The sequence below is a fragment of the Apium graveolens genome, chromosome 6 (assembly GCF_009905375.1).
Source record: "Apium graveolens cultivar Ventura chromosome 6, ASM990537v1, whole genome shotgun sequence".
Taxonomy (NCBI): domain Eukaryota; kingdom Viridiplantae; phylum Streptophyta; class Magnoliopsida; order Apiales; family Apiaceae; genus Apium; species Apium graveolens.
The window spans coordinates 235,161,371-235,185,281 of record NC_133652.1 but is presented as its reverse complement, the minus strand read 5'-3'; the positions used below and the strand labels follow the sequence as shown (position 1 = coordinate 235,185,281).

Below are 23,911 nucleotides of genomic sequence, written 5' to 3'. Positions count from 1 at the left end.
TCTCCATTATTTATTTATTTAATTATTTATTAAATAAATAATTAAATAATTGGATAATATGGGGCCCACATGTGGGGCCCACAAGTGGAGCCCACTTCTTTATTATTTATTTATTTAATTATTATTTATTTAATTATTTAAATAATTATTTATTAAATAATTAAATAATTGGATAATATGGGGCCCACAAGTGGAGCCCACATGTGGGGCCCACTTCTCCATTATTTATTTATTTAATTATTATTTATTTAATTTTTTTAATAATTATTTATTAAATAATTAGTTATTTAATGACGTGGCGGTGCACACGTGGGAGGGTTGAGGAAATGTAACAGTAGCGTTGTAACAGAAAAGCTAACGTAACGCTTTGCTGACGTGGCAGTGCCACGTGGCAGTGTGGGCCCCCATGTGGGGTCCACCTGTCTGTGTGGGACCCACTTTCTGGAACAAGTTTTAGTGGGGCCCACATGTGGGACCCACTTTTGCTGACGTGTACACTGGTGGGGCCCAAAAAAATAATAAATAAATTAAATATTATTATAATGATAAAGCAAAGCGTTACGTCATGTCAGCACTATTGTAACACTAGCTTTCTACTGCAACACAAGCCCTCTAACGTAACAGTAACTTCACATGTAAAGTAACGCTATTTCGTTAGTGTTACGATGGGTCAAAAAAGTCTGTCTAATGTAATGCAAAACAGGCATTACATTAGAAAAGTGTCTTATTTTCCCATCAATGGCGTAGTGTGACTAAAGCAAAAGAAGGATCAAAAGTGTGATGCTAAGGGTAGGTATCCCTAATGGAGACTCTTCCCCGAGAAAGAACAACAGAGAATCGAAGTTCTTCAAGTATGTACGTTTTACTGCTCCAAGAAGCCGAATCTTGATAAACATGAAACAACAACATGGTCGATGGCTAAAGCCACTGCGTGTCAACCCTAAAAAATGGAACAAGAATATGTATTCATGATTTTATGAAGAGGACATCGACGATTGCCATCAGCTGAGGGATAAAACTGAGTTTCTAGTCCAAAGAGGAATACCAAACAGGCTCACCAAGATAGTGAAGGAAACAATAAAGTGAAAGAATATAAATAATAAGAGGGGAGAACAAGATATTCCCGAGAAATACGCATCCCCGAGTGCTGGTAATCAAAATGATCTTTAGAAGACTAACGACCGATGGGACTTGAAGAAGCTCAATGAAAGCTTGTGCCCGAAAGGTAGTACACCATAAGAAGCGACAATGGAAATTTTCATTAACTTTGATGATTCTGATTTAGAAGGGATGAAATTCCTCTATGAAGACCCGATGATCGTCACACTATGATACAAAACTATGAAAGATTCTTGGAAAATGAGATTCGTTGATTTCCAACTTGCATTTTATGATATGTTGCCACGATTAAAGTCTTGATGGAATCGGGGGCCGGTCCTCTCAATAGAAGACATGGAATTCTTAAAGGCCGACGAGCAAGGAGGAAATCCAACAGCGGATCTGGAGAACGAAGAGGATTTTTTTACCCTTGGTAGGCGAGAAACCATAAAATAATAAGCTGATTATAAGGTCGAAATTACTAAGGTACCACTCCACACCAACTTTTTAATATTATGTAGGGCTGTCAAACGGATAATTCGGATACGAAACTGCCTATATATGTATCCGGATCCGAATCTGAAAATCCATATCCGTATCCGTATCCGAATCCGAAAATATTTAATGAATTATATCTGAATCCGGATCCGACGGATACTATCCGGATACGGATAATATCCGGATCCGAATCCGATTTTTAATCAGATCTTTTATTTTTTATTAAAATTTACAAAAATGAAAAAAATAGAAAAAATATAGTAAAAATTAAAAGTTCATTTTTAAAAATTAAAATAAGAGATAAATTGATTTAATCATATTTTAATTTTTCAAAAAATTAATTTTTTATTTATCTTTTCAATATAATCGTTATCTTTAAATTGTTGAACTCAACTGATTTTTTTTCTCCATGTCTATAAAATTTTATAAACATAATATATCCGTATATATATATATATATGTATATATATAAACATAAATATACTATAAATTTAATATAATATATATTTAAATATAAAATATATTTATTCGGATACAGATATTATCGGATACGAATATGCCTATATCTGTATCCGTATCCGCAATCGTCGGATTCGAATACAGATAATATCCGTTTTATTTCGGATACAGATAATATCCGCTTTATTTCGGATATGAATGCGGATTTTTCGGACGAATATCGAACTTTTCGAATTTTTTTGACAGCCCTAATATTATGTATCTTTTTGCTGCTTTTATTTTGAGAAATCAGATGCCACCTACCAAAGGTTAGAAAGTAAAAAAATTTGAGTATCTCTATTGAAAGACCATGAGATTCTATGGTATAATAAAATTAAGAGCCTAGACAAGGCAAAATATATAAAACAGCTCTGAGAGGTATTTGAAGTGCTGATGCACCACAAGATGATGTTAAATCCTACAAGGTGTGCCTTCGAGGTAGGATCTAGAAATTTTTGGGCCACATCTCCGAGTGGGAAATCAAGGCCAATGTTGATAAGAATCCTGGTTATGGAACCTTCATCTTTCATTAAGAACATGGAGAAACTAAAAAGTGCAATTTAGGAGAGGTTCATCTCTGAATCCAATGACAAGTGTTTGCCCCTCTTCACAGCATGGAAGAAAGTAAATAATTCTTCATGAACTGATATAAGCAAGGTAATCTTTGAGGAATTAAAGAAGAAGATGACTAGAACACCCGAAGAAGTATTGAATCTATACATGGAAGAACTCGGTTGCGTAATTGAGATTTATCCCTGTGAGAAAAGACATGGAGATCCAGCAACCCACCTACTAGGAAAGTGAAGTTTTGTGTGAATAACTCCACTATTGAGAAGTTCGCATTAGCCATGTTCACGACGCGAGGAAATTAAATTGTATTTCCTACTGTGTAATATTAAAAAACTAGCCCCCGGGGGGCAGAATGCACAACCCTAAGACTAGTGGAAGGTTGTTTAAGTGGATAACTACACCTGGCGAATTCAGTATAAACAAGAATCATGTTTACGGTTCAAGATTACTCCTTAGAGAGGTTAATGCACCAGAGGTTGGGAAGAAATGAGAGCTGAATCCCATGTTTCGAAGGGCCGCGTCTAGTCAAGAATAAAATTAAGATGAGGCTCCTACAAGCTTGAAAATATTTAAAGGAAATGAGGTATTTATACTTGACACACTTTAAACCTAGGGGTTTAATTAAATTGAGCATCTAAATAGGACAACGCACTTAGTCAGACGAACTAAGAAAAAATAAAGGGATGGCTCGTAGAGGCCACGTTCCATCCAATTGAAGGCAAAGAGAAGGCATGTTTCGTCCAAGCAAATGTTCGTACAACCATGATTTTATCCTATTAAAGTATCAAGAATTATAAGTGGTAAGAGGAGAATGCTATTATAAGTTAGAGCCCAGAATAAGCTTCGATTTGATATATTATAAGCTCAAATCAGGAAAACGAGCACAAAGTTATGGTTGTTGAAAGGCTTGCAGCTCGTAATTGGGGATTCCGGATCTAAATTATAAATCATGTTCCAAGGGGTCAGAATCCTGATCTAAGAGGTCAGGATTCCTGATCTAAATTGTGAATCCTGGTCCAAGGGGTCAGAATCCTAGTACAAGGGGTCAGAATCCCGACCCAAAAGGTCAGGATTCCTGATCTAATTTGTGAATCGTTCGGCCAGGGGTCAGAATCATGATCCAAGGGGTCAGGATCCTGATCGAATCATCCTGACCGAAAGGAGCATCGACCAGATAATATGGGCCTTAATTCGGTCAGAAGCACGGGGTCAACTCGAGGTCCTGACCGACCGAATTCGGTCAGGATCCTGACTGAATCATCCTGACCGAAAGTAGCTTCGACCAGACACTATGGGACCATAATCGATCAAAATACTGACCGAATGGATTCCTGTTCGATTTATTTATTTATTTATTTATTTTAAAAAAAGAAGAGATTTTTTAACCCGATTTGGGATATTATTCGGAAAATTTAATCCGATTTAAATTTTATTCGAGATTTTTTAACCTGGTTTGGGCTATTATTCGGGAAATTTAATCTGAGTTAAATTTTATTTGAGATTTTTTAACTTGGTTTGGGCTATTATTCTGAAAATTTAATCCGAGTTAAATTTTAGTTGAGATTTTTTAACCCGGTTTGTGCTATTATTCGGAAAATTTAATCCGAGGTAAATTTTATTCGAGATTTTTTAACCTGGTTTGGGATATTATTCGGGAAATTTAATCCGAGTTAAATTTTATTCGAGATTTTTTAACCCGGTTTGGCCTATTATTCGGCAAATTTAATCCGAGTTAAATTTTATTCGAGATTTTTTAACCCGATTTGGGCTATTATTCGGAAAATTTAATCTGAGTTAAATTTTATTCTAGATTTTCTAACCCGGTGTGGGCTATTATTTCGGAAAATAATTTATTCAAAAGGACCGTAAAAAATTTTATCCGGGTTGGACACTCCTAACATGGGGCTCATATTTATTCAAAAATATTGAATAAAATAAATATTATTATTTTTAAATAATAATATTTTAAAAAAAAGAAGAAAAAATATGTCGATCAGAATCCTGATCGTGGGTGTCCTGGTCGAAAACACCACGACCAGGAAGAAATGAACCTTAATTCGATTAGGAGGGAGAAAGTTGCCAAAGTGCAACTTCGAGGTACCACTATTTTTACGAACGATCCCCGAAGTTTCTAAATTTACAAATTTGACCCTGAAGTTTGAGAGTTTACAAATAAGTCACGAGAAATTATTAAAATTCCTAAAATATTAGGAAAAATCACGAAAAATACCCGGAGGTATAGAAAAATTCCCGAAAAATTAAGGAAAATTTTCGGAAAATTAACTAAAATTCACGAAAAATTAAGGAAAATTCTCGTAAAATTAGGGAAAATTCCCGAAAAATTAAGGAAAATTCCTGAAAATTATGGAAAAATTCCCGGAAAATTAAGGAAAATTCCCGGAAAATTAAGGAAAATTCCCGAAAAATTAAGGAAAATTCTCGAAAAATTAAGGAAAATTAAGGAAAGTTCCATAAAATTAAGGAAAATTGCAGAAAAATAAGGAAAGTTCCCGGAAAATTTGGAAAAATTCTCAGAAAATAAGAAAATTTTTAGGAAATTAAGGAAAATACCTGGAGTTGTAGAAAAATTCTTAAAATATTAGAAAAAATCAAAGAAAATACCTGGAGGTATAGAAAAAATTCCTAAAAAATTAGAAAAATACCTAGAGGTATAGAAAAATTCCTAAAATATTAGGAAAAATTATGAAAAATACCCGGAGGTACGAAATAATTCCTAAAATATTAGAAAAATTAGGAAAAATACCCGGAGGTACGAAAACATTCTTAGAAATTAAGAAAAAATACTTGTGAGTACGAGATAATCCCCGAAAATTAAGGAAAATATAGCAGAAAATTCCTAAATATAGGAACAAGGTAAGAAAATGAGTATGAAAAATTATGAAAATTTCATAAAATTTCGTTGTAAATGTGTAGGTCTCTCCACACTTTACGTTAAAAAGGATACCCCTGATAAGGTAAGAGGTAACTTAACTTCTACGAAACACCGAGTGTGTTTCCCAGAAGTTGGGGGCAAATGATAGGGAATAAAAATAACCCTAATTGCGGAGTTAATGTCGCATTAATTAGACCTGATTTGGTCAAAGGGAAAATCCCAGTTAATGAGGCCCAAAGTCCTAATTATTTATTAATTTCGTAATTAATAAGAGGGTTAATTAAACAGGCCCAATAAATGTGTTCAAATAAGTAACTACTTCTACAAGAAGTAACCTCCAAGCAACCTAAATTCAAAAGGAAACTAATTTCTACTTTCTAGGACTTCAAAGTCTAATCAAAGAAGGAGGCTTGTCCACCAAGTCACCCAATTCTACCCTAATTCCTAGACTCTCGATGTCTATATAAAGGGTCTTACCCCTTCAACTTCAGAAGAACGTTTTGGGGACAAGAGCTCCAGACGTCACCACCATGAAACCACGTTTTGAAAGACAGCTTTAAGCATCGTAAAACCGCGAAGGCATCCTACAAGCCACGAGGCCATTACCTGTAACGACGTTTTAGACTTAGTCCTCGAAGGACGTGAAAGTCACTACGTCCTTGGTGAGCTCTCGCTGCCATAGCCCCGAGGGCAAGCATCACCAAGAACTACGTTTTGGCTTGATCCTTGGCATACACCAAGGTACGTAGGCATCTTGTGAGGGCAGATTCAAGCCACAAAACGCAAGCGCATCCATTAAAACTCGAAAATCAAACCCTAACATTGAAAACACACAATAAATAATACATGTTTTTTATCCATAACAACATCAATACATATAATAATAATGACATATATACATAATTTTCATAATCATAATTAAGTATTTGAAAAGTACCTTAAATATTGAAAAAATGACTTTAAGTAGCATGTTATATATTATAAATAAAAAATTTATAATGAAATATAATTAGGGTTACACATAAGAATTTAAGCCGGCGTGGATTAATATAAATGATGACATATGAATAGAGTGACAGCCAGATATTATACCTAAATGTGACTAGCGTTGGAGATGCCCCGAGTAAGTTTTAAATTGTTATTTTGATATACCGAGTTTTGTCATCTCGAGAAATTCATAAATTTTATAATAGTAAATCCACAATTTGAATTTACCAATACTCAAGATTTAAGAATAAGGACCAAATAACCGAAAATAACAACTCTAAATAACTCTATTTATAACTAATTTAAACAATGCAACAACTTTATAAAAATCAATAAAGATTGCTAAATTTTTACAATGAAATTAACAGAGAAGAAATGAATGTGGATCAATAGGTTCACCCTTAGATGAAAACAATATTTACAAAGTCATCTTGAACGATGAATAGAATTGGACATCAAAATTTAACTATAAACACTAATAATGGAGTCTCTTAAAATAATTTAAATTATCACAAATTTCCAACATATTATAGAACAACAAAAATTCTAAAAAATCTTGTGTAAAATTATAATAAATAATTAAAGAAAATGTGTAAAAAAATAATAATAATCAGAAATAAATTTTAATGAGTAAACTTACCTTTCAACATATTTTAGCTAACTATGTGTATGTTTGTACAACCATTTTAAAGCCTCATTTGGGCTTAAAGGTCCTTCATCTGTTCACCTCACTGTTTGGCAAATTAAGCAATCATCCATATATGATCATTTTTTAGTCCAAAATGGAAAGTTAGAAAACCTAACTTTCAATTTTCATTTTTCATTCTCGACTGTAGTTCATTTTTTTTCCTATATTTCTTATTTTTTAATTTGTACAATCTTACACACCTTGTGTAATATATGTGTGATATATAAGAAATACTTTTATATTATATATTTTTCTAAATTTAATTTGATTAAAATTTTAAATGATGGGTAATTATCTTTTGATTTTTGTTTTATTCTGCTCATTTCATAATATAATCCTTTTAACTTGGGTTAAATCTCGAGTATTTTACGAAAATTGAGTCAAATTTCGCCGCCAACTTGGGTAAAAAATAAGCCATCATATATTCACCCAAAATATCATGATTTGGTGGGGCCATAATAGTGGCATTTTGACTTGTAAAGTGCACACTAATCCCGAATTTTATCAATATGAAACCGGGGTGTTACACTATATATTATTTTATTTTAACCCGATATCAATATTTTACTAACTTAGTTAAATAAATCTAATTATGTTTTGTTTTTTTTTTAACCCGGATCAATAGTATAATTTTATTTTTGTCAGGATGAATATTATATATTATATAGTTTTATTCCGATAATAAAATCCTTGTTTTTAAATTTTCATTTTATTTTCATACTCATGTTTCAAAATTATTAATTTATGTAATTTACACTTTATTTTCTTTCAAAAAAAATTATAACTTATAAGTTATGATTTACCAAACACATTATCAACTTATACGTAATTTATACGGAAAAATATCCAAACACCTAAATAACTTATAAGTTACCATATTCATACCACTTATATGACACTTTTCAATTTTAAGTCATAAGTTACATTTTTTAAAAAACCCCAAATGGGCACTATGAGTGATTAAAATAATACATGCCTAGTGCGTAAATCAAATACTCTGATATACGAATATTAATATATATCGTTATTTTCGATGTTATTATAATATACCGTTAAATTATGGTTTTTATATGTGGATATACGAAAGAGGACTAATATTACGGTTATATGTAATACAATAACTAATCATATTTTATCCACTGTTCTCTTATTATATCATATTTTAATTTTTAAAATTAATAGAACAATGTAATTCTTTTTTATTTATTATTGTTTAAATCTCTAAACATATTATATTTAGGATTGTATTATGATGCTGTTTCGCAATTGGTTGGTGCTTGATAATATTAAAATAATGTAATCATTTTTTATTTATGATTCTATTAAGAATATAGTTATATAATAAAATATAATCTTAATCATCTATTTTTTTATTATATAAGTTCAACGGTTTAGATTGTTTTGGCCGGTACGTGACCAAATTTTTAGATAAAAAGTAGTGTTACGCTTATAATATATATTAGTTATAGCGCGTGCCATACACTGTTTTTTGAAATTTATTTTTTAAAATTTTGTAATACACATATTTATTGTTATTTCTGATTGCAACATGTTTTTATTTTCGATAGCTTATTATAAGATTGTAGCTACAAAAATGTATATATTAAAAAATATATGGATGATAAATTTAATTACAATTATATATAGTATAATATTTAATCATATCATGTTTGTTGTTGTATCATATTATTATATTTTGGTGTTTGAATAGTATAACTACAATGTAATTCTTTTATTTTTATGATTGGTTAAATCTCTAATCATATATTTATTGAATATTATATTGGGATATTGTAATAACTTAATCATTTTTTATTTATGGTTGTATTAAGAATATACTTATTCTAATAAGATATAATCTTAAAAAATTATTTTTAATTATATTAGATTAACGTGAAATTATTTTACCAGTAGAGTACCAAAATTTTGGATAAAAAATATGTTACACATATATATATATACATAAATTATTACTTATAAAGAATATAATGAGTCCCAGAGTGTCTCTAGTTTTCACTGTATACCTTCGTCAACAAAACCCCATTCAATAACTCCAAATTTAAAACACTTAAAAATTTAAAACATTATATATTTTTATTTCTTTTTTCCATTTAAAACACTTAACTAATTTTAAATTAGTTAGTCCACCAAATAAAAATTTAGTGAATCTAAAGCCATCTTCAACAGTTTTGATCCAAATATCCAAATTTGGATTACCAACCGCTCCATCCAGTTTTCTGATGAACTCCAAGAGGGTAATCCAAATTTTTATCCAAATTATCTTTTACATATTATAATATTAAACTCTTTATTCTTAAATTTTATATTTAAACATGAATAATTATTTATATTATATATAATAAATTAATTACATAAAAATAAATTTTTTTACTACATTAAAAAAATATTAAAATTATATACTAAATTAGCTAAAAATATATTAATTTTAATATTTAACATCTAAAATATCATTAACATTCATTAATTAAATCTAATAAACTAAAATTATAAAAGTAATAAAATCATAATTTTATATTAAAGTAAATTTGGATTGGTGATCCCAAATTTGGATTTATTCAACCGATGTTTTAAATTTGGATTTTTAAATTACTGTTGTAGATACTTTTATCCATAAAACCATAAACTATGTCTCTTCATCATTCGTATATTTTCCACTTTAATATTATTATTCTTTTTTCATTCGATTTTTAAAACACCAAATTGATCCTACACTTGCACACAATATATACACAATAATTCTATGTTTAAAAATGAGAGTATTTTTGCAACAATTTTTTAGAGTTGGGTATTTTTATAAAAAGTCCAATAATTTAAGACGGCCCTACTTGTAAGACGAACTTGCCAAAAATAAAATAGAAATATATCTCGACTTAAAATCTAGCAGCAGTTATTGGTAAGCTTATTATCATGCATCAAGATGCAAGTACAAATTAGTAGCCGAGCCATAAAAATCCATGGCTCAATATACAAAAATGTATGCTGATAAACAGCACCATTATTACAATAAACTCCAAAACTAAACAGTGAAAAACATAATGTTAGTGACTAAAACTTTAAGTTTAATGAATGGGAGTCATGTGTCAGAACTCAGAATGATTCCTGACAAGTCTCTCTCCAAATATTATCGGGTCGGGTAAAGAAGGGAATGAACTATGTATAATGCATCCACAACACTAAAATACAAAATATAATAAAGACTTCTGGACCATATAAATGTCTGTTTTTGCTTAGATGTGATTTACTGCTCTACTGTTATGTGTCTGGGTCTGGGATTCAAAGTTAAAGAGAATAGTAGCTCTGAACCTTAGCCGCCATTTGTGGAAAATATAGCACAATCATGTACTGCTAGCCTTTAAAGCTTTAATGGAGTTTCTGAATTTTTTTAATTCTGATAGATAAGTTTCATATAGATCACTGTTACAAACAGCTCAGAAATTTAATATATTATCTAAAAACTGCATTCATTAATTTTTCTTAAATTATTTTATCATAAATTACATTACATTGGTTTTTAATTATACCGACCAGATTTGATGTTTTAGGCATTTTTTCGTAATTAGAAAAAAAACAGTAAATAATACAACCGGGACATATTGACTACTTGAAATTTCAATAGTTACAACAAAAAAATCATGCGGTTCAATAAATTAAAATGAATTCGAAGTGCATAAATGTAGTGGTAATCTATGATGACAGAACAAGTGCATATCTGCAGTAATTATAAGGCCAATTAAATGCTTTGTTGGACCAAATTACTCATCCATCAATATACTCAAAATTAGGTCATTTTTAGCTTCTAGAATTATAAAACCGTTTTGTGTCATGGTTATTGAAATCAATCCTGTTAAGATGTGTAGATGATAAGCTTTGGTTGTCGCCCTCTACTTCAGTTTTTTGTTATAGGAGGTTTGAGTTGTGAAAATCAAATAAGTCAAAATAAGACTTTGTGATAGATTTGGCGGGAAAATTAGTTGAACATTTTCAATTGTATAAAGCTGTGAATCCATTTTGTACAATTGATTCAAGAAATTAAAAAAATAACAAACTCTTACTTCTCATCTCTTTTCTCTCTGATCTCTCTGATCTCTCTCATTTGATATCTCTTGATTAATCTCTCTAACAAATTACAGTTTTATATCATATTGTTCTTAAAGGTTGTTTAACCTTTATCATTGGTATCAGAGCAATCGATTTTTTACATACACAATACACACACTTCATTGTAAACTGGCTAGAACACGAAAAACTTCATCCATGGATGATCAAGTCAAGACGATGGAGAAGAAACTGGACACTTACAATCAGAAACAAGAGATGCAGTACAAGAAAGTAGAAGATACTTTGGTTCGATTAATGCAATCGATTGATGAAATTAGGCCACAATTGAATGGGGCGAGCACTTCTCAAAACCATCGTAGGGAACGCAATGGCGATGGAGAAGGGATTGTTACTGAAACAGGTACAAATCAACCTTTTAAGTTCACTCCAAAACTTGATTTCCCCAAATTTGATGGTATAAATCCTAGAAACTGGATCACGAAATGTAATAGATACTTTGAATTGTGTAAGATTGCTAATAATCAGAAGGTGAATTTAGCATCACTGTACATGATAGATAAGGCTGAAACTTGGGTTAGTAGTTATCTTGCGGTGAGAACGTATGTAGAATGGGACGATTTTATCATAGACTTGATAGCAAGATTTAGAGATGACGGTGCTGGTAATATTGTGGAACAGTTTAATAAGATGCAGCAGGTAGGGCAATTAGAAACAGAAGCGCGCAACGGCTGATGAAAAGCCGACGAATTTGAGAATGTTAGATCTTTAATGTTGCAATATAACCATGAGTTACCAGAATCTTATATTTTGGATTGCTTTATTGGGGGATTAAAGTCAACTGTGAAACCATTTGTGAAAGTTTTAAACCTAGTAATATCTCTGAAGCAATTGATTATGCAAGATTGAAAGAGGAGTCTCTTGCTGTTTCTTACAAAACTGCAAAACCAAATACTGTATATTCTTCCCACATTCTACCAAAAACCACTCAAACAATACCTTTGTTGGCCAATACTACTCCACCTTTACTACCGACCCCTCAAATTAAACCAAATCCACCTGTTGTAAGAAACTCTAGGAATTTTAAATTCATTCCAGCAGATGTGAGAGCTGAAAAAATAGCAAAAGGCCTTTGCTATTATTGTGATCAGGCTTATGAGAAGGGGCATAAATGTAAATTTAAAGAACCTCATCTTTCACAGTTGAAGTTCCAAGTGAATTAATCAATGAGGAGGTGGAAGAATTTGTTGGAAATGAAGACTTGAGTGGGGAGGTTTTTGTTAATACTGAACAATTGGAACCCTATATTTCTGTGAATGCTTTAGCAGGGAACCAAAATTTTCAAACTATGAGATTAAAAGGAATATCAACCAGAAATTCAGTGCATATTTTGGTAGATTCTGGCAACACTCACAATTTTTTGGATTTTGCTTTTGCTAAGAAATTGGGGTGTAAATTGGAAGAAGTAACAGCACAAGCAGTGACTGTTGCAGATGGTAATAGCATTGTATGTAAATGCATTTGTCGAAATTTTGAATGGATGATTAATGGAAAGAAATTTCAGACAGATGTAATGTTGATTCCATTAGGCAGCTGTGACATGGTTCTAGGTATACAATGGTTGTCAACATTGGGACCAGTGTATTGGGATTTTAGTAAGTTGAAAATGAGCTTTATTGTAAATGATGAACACATCTCATTAAGGGGTATACCACACAAGAAGCTCAAGGTGCTTGAAGGAGGGCCTTCTGAAAAATTGTTGAAGAGTGCTTCTCATTGTTGTTTAATACAGGTTAAGCAATTACCTACTGTTTACTTGGAATCTACACTAGTATCAGCTGATAATAATGAATGTTTACCAGTTTCAAAGGTAGATTCTAAAGAGCTGAATAAACTGAAAGATAAATTTGCTTCAGTGTTTGAAGAACCAAGAGATTTACCACCACAGAGGGGAAGGTTTGACCATAAAATACCTTTAACACCCGGAGAAGGTCCTGTGAATATAAGACCTTATAGTTATCCATTAAAAAAAAGGGATATAATTGAACAGTTAATTCAAGAGATGTTGGAAAGAGGAATTATTCAGGACAGTTCTTCTCCCTTTGCCTATCCTGTTGTCTTAGTGGGAAAGAAGGATGGTACATGGAGATTATGTGTTGATTACAAAGAGTTTAACAGGAAGACAATAAAAGATAAATTTCCAATTCCTGTTATTGATGAATTGATAGATGAGTTGGCTGGAGCAGAAGTTTTTAGTAAACTTGATTTGAGGTCAGGATATCACCAATTAAGATTACATCCCGATGACATTTTTAAAACTGCATTTAAAACTCATACTGGACATTGTGAGTTTTTAGTTATGCCACTTGGCTTAACTAATGCACCAGCTTCTTTCCAGGGTTGGATGAATGCTGCGTTTAAACCTTTACTCAGGAAGTGTGTCTTGGTGTTTTTTGATGATGTCTTGGTTTATAGTAAGAATGTTACAGATCACTAGTGTCATTTGGAGAAGGTTTTTCAGTTGATATAGGAAAATGATATGCATATCAAGCTTAGCAAGTGCTCTTTTGTTGTCCAACAGATTGAATATTTAGGACAGTTTATATCATCAAAAGGTGTTGAAACAGATCCACAGAAGATTTCTGCTATCACTTGTTGGCAAGTACCTAAAACAATCAAGGAGTTCAGAGGTTTTTTAGGTTTGGTTGGTTATTACAGGAAGTTTATAAAGGGGTATGCATTACTCAGCAAACCATTGATAAATTTTTTAAAGACTGGTGCATTTCAATGGACTAAAGAAGCTCAACATTCTTTTGAGCAGTTAAAAAATGCTCTTTCTATTGCACCGGTGTTGGCTGTTCCTAATTTCGATATACCTTTTGAAATTGAAACTGATGCTTCACAATTTGGGATTGGGGCTGTTTTAATGCAGAAAGGGCATCCGTTAGCATTTATCAGCAGAGCTCTGGGTCCTAAATGGCAGAAACTTCCTGTTTATGAAAAAGAGCTTCTAGCAATTGTTTTTTCAGTTCAGAAATGGGAACAATATTTGTCAAGTGGACATTTTATAATCAGAACTGATCAAAAGAGTTTAAGGTGGCTTTTACAGCAAAAAGTTTCAACTCCTTTTCAATAGTTTTGGTTGTCAAAGTTACTTGGGTTTGATTACGAGATCCAATATAAGAGTGGGAAGGAAAATATAGCTGCTGATGTGTAACGCCCTCCAGACCCGGGGTATAAGTCTGGGGGTTACGAGCTAATCACCAAACCTGTACAAGCTTATTGATAAATAATAAAGAAATGAAACTAAACCCCTTAACAACTACAAGGATCTTTCTAGGTTGAAGTATGAAAACAAGAACCACTAACTACTTTTATTACAAACCAACATTCAAAATCTCACAAACTTTCTTTATTACAAACCATTGTCTAACTCATTTTAAACTAAGTTCAGCTTTTATTCAAACACACATACTATCTATTAACACTCCACCTGCTCGGGCAACTCAAAGCTTTCTTCCTGGATAGGGATCAACACCTTGGGTATAAGAGGATCCCGAGGCTTGACCCGCTTCTTTACCACTCGTGTTCTGACGGGTTTCATATTCCTTCTTAACTGAAACAATAAGGTGAATAACAACAAAAAGGGGTGAGCCAAAATTGCTCAACAAGTCTAACAAATATACACAATGTTAAAGCAATATAACTGAATCCGTATCCCAAGTATATCTGCAAAGATATAACCTCATAAGAATCAAAAGAAGGCCATTGCTGGCGAATATAAACGAACTACACTGGACTCAAGTTCGCAGCTATACCCTGCTGATCAGCCAGGATACAGTGCAGATCTATATCTCACTATATAGATCCCGTCGGGCACCCAGGCACTACGGCCCATCTCAAGGATCCGCTTATGTTCCGGTCCTTAGGATTAAGTAACCTTAATCCCCAAAAGTAATGTTATCCAGTCCTAAGAATAGCAACCGGAACCATCGGTATACTTTAATATATTCTAATCACCAGAATATATTAATAATTGTGAGTAATAATTGGAATATGAATAATAAATTCAAATGAAAAGAATAATTCAAGAATCGAACTGAGATATGAATAAAGGAGTTAAAGTAATGCAAATGTAATAAGAATCTGAAGAGAATATCACTATTCTGGAAAATTGAATAGAGGAGAAACTTGCCTTCTGTACGACTTACTGCAATTAAATCACTTCCGTCTATTCTCTACTTGACCTGCCTTGCTGGCTTAGTTTCTGTTAGCAAAATAGATTGGTTAAGTCATTTTGTACTTCGGTTGTACCTTAAATCGACTTCATTTTGTTCCTACTATTTACCCATACGTTTATAACCAACTTGAATATTACATACAAACAAGTAAAACTCGATTAACCACATAATACACATAAGCACATAAGGGCATAATCGTTTTTATAGTTAAAATAATTTTTAGAATCGAAATCGATTCGCTGATTGCTCCGTTGATCACCTTCTGCTTCATTTCCCATTTTTCCGTAATTTTTCGAACTCGTTTCGGCACACATTTCGACTGATAATCAAGCAATCAATAAAATCAACTAATTTCGAGAAGAAATTAGGTCTTCATATTATTTTTAGTGAAAAGAATTCATTTTTCTGAGTCAACAGGCTTTCGTTTCGCTCAATTCGGACTAACGGTTGAATTATTATCAATTAAACACTGATAATTCAATTTATTATTCAATATAAATAATTATTACTAATTTTTAAATCCCAAAATAATTTTTGAATAATTATTTAAGAAAAATCAAAGTCAAAAATAATTTTTCTATAATTTTTGAAGTTAAAATGAAGAAGTTATGATTTATCGAAAATTATGTGACTAATTATCGAAATAATTAATCACTTTTTAAATATTTGATAAATAAATAACTAATAAATAATTAATAGATAATTATTTACTAATTTAAAATAATTAATCCCTAATTATTAGGATTAATCACAATTTATTGCAATTATTTACAACTCATCGTTATTTATTTGATTAGATCGATTATTTACAAATAATCAATCGATTTAAATAACTGATACGCTATTTATCGAATAACTACGAATTACTCGAATTATAAACCAACTCAACGATTAAACACTCGTATAAATACGAGCTACGCACTATTCTCGAATACTACCGAACTAATATATTATTATTGGAATTTAAACGATTCGTTAATCAATTAATTATCGGTATTTAATTATACGATACGAACAATTACTGCAATATTATTCGAATAACTAACGCTCGAATAATAATTCTTATTATCGAATCACTATTCGCAATATTAACTAATTATCGAATCATTAATCGTAATATTTAATCATTTTTAATCCTTATCTATTAATTAATTACCTAATTATTAATTAATTACCTAATTATTAATTAATTACCTAATTATTAAAATTATTAAAACTAATTTCTAATTTTCAGAAAATAAAATAAATAAATAAAAATCCAGAAACATGAAACTGATTTCAGAGTTTAGGTTTTTAGGATCAAACCCGGGTCGTTTCCCGAGTCGAAACCGGGTCGACTCGGGTCGAACAAGAACACGCCGGCTGCCCAGAACCCCGACGTCGGCGGCGTCTTTCCCGGCGAGACGAAAACACGGCCAAACGTCGTGATTCGAGTTCGTTTCTTCCCTGTTTCTGATGCAGAGCAATACAAATGATGCCTCCTTCGTTCCCAGGCCTCCCTTCGTCCTCCTTCCCCGTCGAGCATCACCGGAGACGAAGAACACCGCCATGGCGGCGGTTCTCCGACGAGCACGCAAACTACAACCAAACACTACGAAACCGATGCCGTTCGACTCGGTTTTTGACGATCTAATCGTTTCCAGCAACAATAACATCAAACAAGCAGCCATAATCAAAACCCGAATTCAAGAAATTAGACCCGAAAAATGAAATTAAAATCTAGAAATCAAACACTAAAATTAATTGCATAATCAGAAACTACGATTCTTGGGCTTTAAAACGAATACTCACATGACTGATTTGGACTCCGGAATCATCTTCAAATTCAGCTTTGATTCTCTATCTGTTCTTCACCAACACAAACCCTAATTCCCTTTTCTGAATTTTCTGATTTATTTTGCTGATTTTTAATTAAAATTAATAATTAATTACTAAAAAATCAGCTATTTATACTATGTAAAATAATACCCCTAAATAAAATTAAGGGGCTAATTACACTCCTAATAAAAATATTTGGCCCCAATTTTTATAATTTTTGGGTATTAATATTGAATTTTTAAATATCCAATAAATACAAAATAAATGCTAAAAATTCCCAAAAATTATGAATATTACAAAAATGCAAAGAAAAATGATATATGATAATTTCATGATCATATAAAAATAAAAATGTGATTTTTGTGGGGTTTTTGGTACCCGAAGGGGCCCGGAAAAGTCATTTTTCGCGAAAAAGGTCAATTTGTAAAACGTCTAGGGGTTCAGAATAACGATATGGTACAGGGCATTTTTGGCAAAATTGGGCCTATGATTTTGTTTGAAATACGGGCTTTTAAAACATGGTTTTGAGCTGTACGGGTTTTGATATAAGATATCTAACTTACAATAAAACACTCAATAAATGTCCAAAACACATTTGGATCAAAACAGATAACACGTATCACATAGCAGTTATGGTTTAATGACTCAACACATCTAATCACATATAAATGACATATTAATACACATATTTTATTATAAATATGATATCATACAACGTAAATTTCCCGGTCGTTACATTCTCCCCCCCTTAATAGGATTCTGTCCTCAGAATCTTTTACGAAAACAAATGAGGGTATTTCTCTAACATTTCACTTTCAAGCTCCCAGGTTGATTCTTCAACCACTGGGTTTCTCCACAACACTCGCACTAAATACACAGACTTGTTTCTCAACACTTTCTCTCGCCGATCTAAAATTCTTACCGGCTGTTCTACAAGAGACAAATCTGGTTGGATATCTATCGGTTCATACTCTATTACATGCCTAGAATCAGGATTATATCGCTTAAGCATTGACACGTGAAACACATTGTGAATATGTTGCATATGAGGCGGTAACGCTAATTCGTATGCAAGCTATCCTACTTTCTTCAAAATCTCAAATGGCCCGACGTATCGTGGCTTCAATTTACCCTTATTGCCAAATCTGGTCAATCCTTTCTATGGCGATATTTTAAGTAATACGTGTTCCCCTTCCTGATATCCATATCCTTCCTTGTCTGGTCTGCATATTTGCGTTGCCTGTTTTGCGCTGCATCGAGTCATTTTCGAATAAGTTCAATCTTTTCTTTCGTTTGCTGAATTAATTCTGGACCCAAAATTTTACGTTCTCCAACTTCATCCCAATGCACTGGTGATCTGTATTTTCTCCCATATAGTGCTTCATACGGTGGCATTCCAATGCTGGCGTGATAGCTGTTATTATAGGAAAATTCCACTAGGGGTAGATGCTCATCCCAACTGCCTTCAAAATCGATCGCACAAACTCGTAGCATGTCTTCAATCGTTTGAATAGTTCTTTCACTTTGCCCGTCGGTTTGCGGATGATAAGCGGTACTCATGTTTAATTTTGTTCCAAGGCATTCTTGAAATTCTCTCCAAAATCTTGAATTGAAACGAGGATCTCGATCAGATACGATAGATATTGGAACTCCATGTCGCATCATAATTTCCTTGAGATACATGTGCACTAGTTTGTCGAGCGAAAATCTTTCATTAATTGGTAGAAAATGTGCCAACTTCGTAAGTCTGTCAATGATTATCCATATCGCATCATAATTTGCCCTAGTCCTCGGTAGTCCTACCACAAAATCCATCGCTAGATGTTCCCATTTCCATTCAGGAATGTCTAACGGTTGCAATAACCCGCTCGGACGTTGATGTTCCGCTTTAACTCGCTGGCATGTGTAGCATTTACTCACCCATTCTGCTATTTCCTTCTTCATATTCGGCCACCAAAAGTTTTCCTTCAAATCGCGATACATTTTTGTGCTTCCTGGATGAATGGAATACTTCGAATTGTGCGTATCTCGCATTATTTCTTTTTTTAATTCTTCCATGTTAGGGATCCAGATTCTCGATGTAAAGCGTAAAATTCCTTCATTATCTTTCTGAGTTGTGATCTCTTCTCCCGTTAAGTCGTCATCTTGACTCATCACTTCATCTTGACAACGGCGAATCTTTTCTAACAACTCCGGTTGGAAAGTCATAGCGTAGATAGTTCCTGCAAATTCATTGGGAATACGAATCTCGATTTCCAATTTGTCGAATTCCTTGGCCAATTCTTCGCAAGAAGTTAACCGATTCAATCTTTCTTTTCTGCTTAGCGCATCCGCTACAACATTTGCTTTTCCTGGATGATAACTGATTGTAACATCATAATCTTTAATCAATTCCAGCCATCGACGTTGTCGCATGTTCAGTTCTCTTTGCGTAAAGATATACTTCAGACTTTTATGATCCGTGTAGATTTCGTATTTTTCACCGTAGAGATAATGTATCCAAAGCTTCAATGCAAATACGATCGCTGCCAATTCCAGATCATGCGTAGGATATTTCTGCTCATGGGGTTTAAGTTGTCTCGAAGCATATGCGATGACGTTACCGTGTTGCATCAATACACATCCTAGCCCGCGATACGAAGCATCACTGTAAATGACGAAATTTCCTTGCTCGTCTGGCAATACCAATACTGGTGCGGTCACCAACCGATTCTTTAACTCTTGAAAACTTTCTTCACATTTATCATTCCATTCAAACTTTTCACTTTTTCGAGTTAACTTAGTCAGCGGCGTTGCTATCTTTGTAAAATCTTTGACAAATCTTCGATAATATCCTACCAATCCCAAGAAACTTCGAACTTTTGTCGGCGTCTTTGGTCTTTCCCAATTCAACACAGCTTCAATCTTTGCTGGATCAACCTAGATGCCTTCTCTACTGATGATATGCCCTAGAAATTGTACTTCCCTTAACCAGAATTCACATTTTGAGAATTTTGCGTATAATTGCTCTTTCCTCAGAATTTCCAAAACTATCCTCAAGTGTTCTGCATGCTCTTCTTCTGTCTCGGAGTAAATCAAGATGTCATCAATGAATACAATCACGAACTTGTCCAAATATTTCTTGAATATCCTGTTCATCAAATCCATGAATGCAGCTGGCGCGTTTGTTAAACCGAATGCTATTACAAGAAACTCGTAATGCCCATATCTCGTACGAAACGCAGTCTTTGGAATATCTTCAGCTTTAATCTTCAATTGATGATAACCTTAGCGTAAATCTATCTTCGAAAACCATGCAGCTCCTTTTAGCTGGTCGAACAAATCGTCGATTCTCGGTAAAGGATACTTGTTCTTGATAGTGAGCTTATTCAATTCCCTATAGTCGATGCACAAACGCATGCTGCCATCCTTTTTCTTCACAAATAACACTGGTGCACCCCATGGGGATATACTAGGTCGTATAATGCCCCGGTCTACAAGATCTTGCAGTTGCGTTGACAATTCTTTCATTTCAACTGGAGCCATTCGATACGGAGCTTTCGAAACTGGTTCTGTACCTGGTGCTAGATCAATCGTGAACTCGATTTCTCGATCTGGCCGTAACCCTGGAAGCTCGTCTGGAAAGACGTCCGAAAATTCACATACAACTGGAATGTCTTCTATTTTAGGACTTCCTTTTTCAGTATCTAACACGTAAGCTATGTACGCCTCACATCCTTGCCGAAGCAATCGTTTGGTCTGCACTACAGTGAGAAATTTATTCTGCTGCTTTTCGCCCTTGAATATTATCGTAGCATTTTCCGCAGTTCGCAATTCAACTTTCTTATTCGTGCAATCTATCTGAGCCTTATGACATGCTAACCAATCCATTCCCAAAATGATATCGAATTCTCCTAGCTTAAAAGGAATTAAATCTACAGAAAAATGATGTCCGACTACTTCTATAACACACGCAGGACATACTCGATCTACCGGAACTTGGTCGTCATTCGCTAATTTTATAATTAACGTCTCACCCAACCATTCAATTTCACAGTGTAACTTATCAAGAAATTCTTCAGAAATAAATGAACGGGTAGCTCCAGAATCAATTAATACTTTTGAATCTACGAAGTTCACCAAAAGCGTACCTGCAATCACACTTGGATTCTGTACTGCTTCTTTCATGGTCATGTTAAAAGTCCTTGCTCTGGGTTGATTTGGCGGCGGTGGCGGAGGTAATGCCAATACTTTCGGAATACTGGCTGCCATTGCTGGTCCTTTACAATTCCTAGCGATATGCCCTCTCCTTCCACATTGATAGCAAGTGATTTCTGCTGTTTTTCCTGTCGGACATTCGTTAGAGTAGTGCCCTTTCTGCTTGCATTTGAAACATGTCACCTCTGCTTTAATACATACGTCGGTATGCTTCCGTCCACAAGTTTTGCAATAAGGCCCTGGAACCTTAACAATTCCCTGCTGGTTGGAGACTTGGAAACGATTACCTGCTTTTTGTGTACCCTGTCCTATCCTTTTGAAATTCAGATTTGCCCAGGCTTGAAATCCCGGCTTTCTGTTGAAACGGTCTTGGAAACTTCCCTGTCCTCTGTCTCGTTGAGATCTTTCACTTTCCCCTTCGATGATCAAAGCTTTCTGGACTACAGCAGTATATGTTGCTAATTCAAAAACTGCAACTTGTCCGTGTATCCATGGTCGTAATCCCTCTTGAAATCTCTGCACTCTTTTCCCTTCAGTGTCCACCTGTTCCGGAACAAACCTAGCCAATTCATTGAATTTGGCTTCATATTCTGTTACAGACATACTTCCCTGCTTCAGCTCTAAAAACTTTATTTGCATCTGATTCCTTACATAGCGAGGAAAATGCTTTTCTAAAAATAACTCTTTAAACTTATCCCAAGCAATAACATCCTCACCCTCTAAAGCCTTTTTAGATTCCCACCAATAATTTGCCTCTCCTTTCAACAAGTAACTAGCAAAATCAGTCTTCTGGTCCTCACCTACCTTCACTAGTACAAAAGCTTTCTCTATTTCCTTTAACCAGGTGGTAGCTCTAATAGGATCAGTAGACCCATCAAATTTTGGAGGTTTAACTGACTGAAACTGCTTAAAAGTAACAACAGGTTGAGGCTCAGGACGAGGTGGTTGTGGTAACATTTGTTGTTGTATCTGCTGTTGCTGATGCTGCATCTGCTGCTGCATCATTACCATCTGTTGTTGCATCAGATGGAACATTTGGTTCATGGTTTCATTAGTCTGGCCTTCAGAATTGTTGTTAGAGGTCTCAGCCCTAGTCTTTCTTTTTGGTGCCATCTTCTTCTGATAATAAAACAGGTGATATTTATTTAACAGTTTAATAAATAATTGACAGTATGTAAGAAAAACAATTTATCCGGTATTACTTAACATGATTTATATAAAGAAAATAGTTGTTGAATATAAAAATTAGAAATGTAAGCAGTTAAATAAAATGGTTATCCTATTATGTTTTTTTTTTCAACAGGAATTATAGTATAAAAGACTGTAAAGCAGTAAAATGAAAGTAAATGCTGTAAAACTGGAAAGACTGAAATTTAAATAAAAGAAATTTGAAAAGTTCAGTTTATATATATATATATATATATATATATATATATGACACCAGCCTTAGGTGTAAATGCTTGATACAAAAAGTCTCGCTCCGCTGGAAGTCATTGGGGCTACAAGTCATACTACTACTACAGGTCAAAACCTACTACAGGTTAAACTACTAGTACACACATATACACTACTCACTAGGTCATACTACGCTACCTCTATGTACATCTATACTCTGAAGTCACTGTCTCATCTGTCCCTGACTCAGAACCCTGGTGGCACATGACTCAACTCCTCCTGCAATGCTTCTAGCACTGCCTCGGTAAGTCCCAATGCTATATGATATGCTGTCTCTGCACTAATATCCTGCTGTCTCAGATCCATAAGCTGCTGAGAACTAACTCGGTGAATCTGACGTAACCTCTCCCTCAGTATGTAATCTGATCGTAATGCTCGGACGGGACCATCTGCCTGCGTCTCAAACAATCCAAGGATCTCTCCGCACTGGGTCTGCCATCGAACCCTCTCCTCTCTCTCCTCCTGAAAACGCTGATAAGTAACTGTATGATGCTCACTAAGATCCGTGCTAGAACCTCGAGAAGGTAACGGCCCACCGACTACTATCTCATCCATAAACTCCTGCTGTGGAAACTGATATACTCCAGGAATAGGGGCATAAATAGCTAAAGGGGCAGGAAATAAGACTGGCTGCTCCATAGGTGCATACACTGGTGGCTCTGCCTCTGGCTCTATCTGTGGAATATCTGGAATCTCAGGCTACGGTACTGGAATCTGCGGCTCTAAATCATCCCACTGTGGAAGATCAATCATATCAGGAATATCAAACATCGGAAACTCCAAAGGTGGAAAGTCAGGCATCTCTGGCTCAACATAAGGGAAATAATCAACAAAGTCTGGTACCTCTAGTGGAGGTGGTATCTCTGGTGCTGGTCCAAATGGTAATGGTGG

At 33.8% G+C, this 23,911-nt stretch overlaps 1 protein-coding gene across 1 annotated transcript; it reads left to right on the top strand.

Moving 5' to 3' along the window:
- The first annotated feature begins 11,528 nt into the window (after nucleotides 1–11,528).
- Nucleotides 11,529–14,445, top strand: LOC141665786 (uncharacterized). The gene is made up of 4 exons (XM_074471766.1): nucleotides 11,529–12,013; nucleotides 12,109–12,452; nucleotides 12,512–13,776; nucleotides 13,891–14,445. The coding sequence occupies exons 1-4, from the start codon at nucleotides 11,529–11,531 to the stop codon at nucleotides 14,443–14,445; spliced, it is 2,649 nt and encodes an 882-aa protein (XP_074327867.1).
- Nucleotides 14,446–23,911: the final 9,466 nt, after the last annotated feature.

What these genes read in the sequence shown, in the direction of transcription:
- LOC141665786 (XM_074471766.1), top strand. Translation starts at nt 11,529, where the DNA reads ATGGAGAAGAAACTGGACACTTACAATCAGAAACAAGAGATGCAGTAC. An exon ending in AAAAGGCCTTTGCTATTATT is followed by an intron (nt 12,453 to 12,511) that starts GTGATCAGGCTT and finishes CATCTTTCACAG; the next exon opens with TTGAAGTTCCAAGTGAATTA. An exon ending in TGTTTTTTGATGATGTCTTG is followed by an intron (nt 13,777 to 13,890) that starts GTTTATAGTAAG and finishes GTTGTCCAACAG; the next exon opens with ATTGAATATTTAGGACAGTT.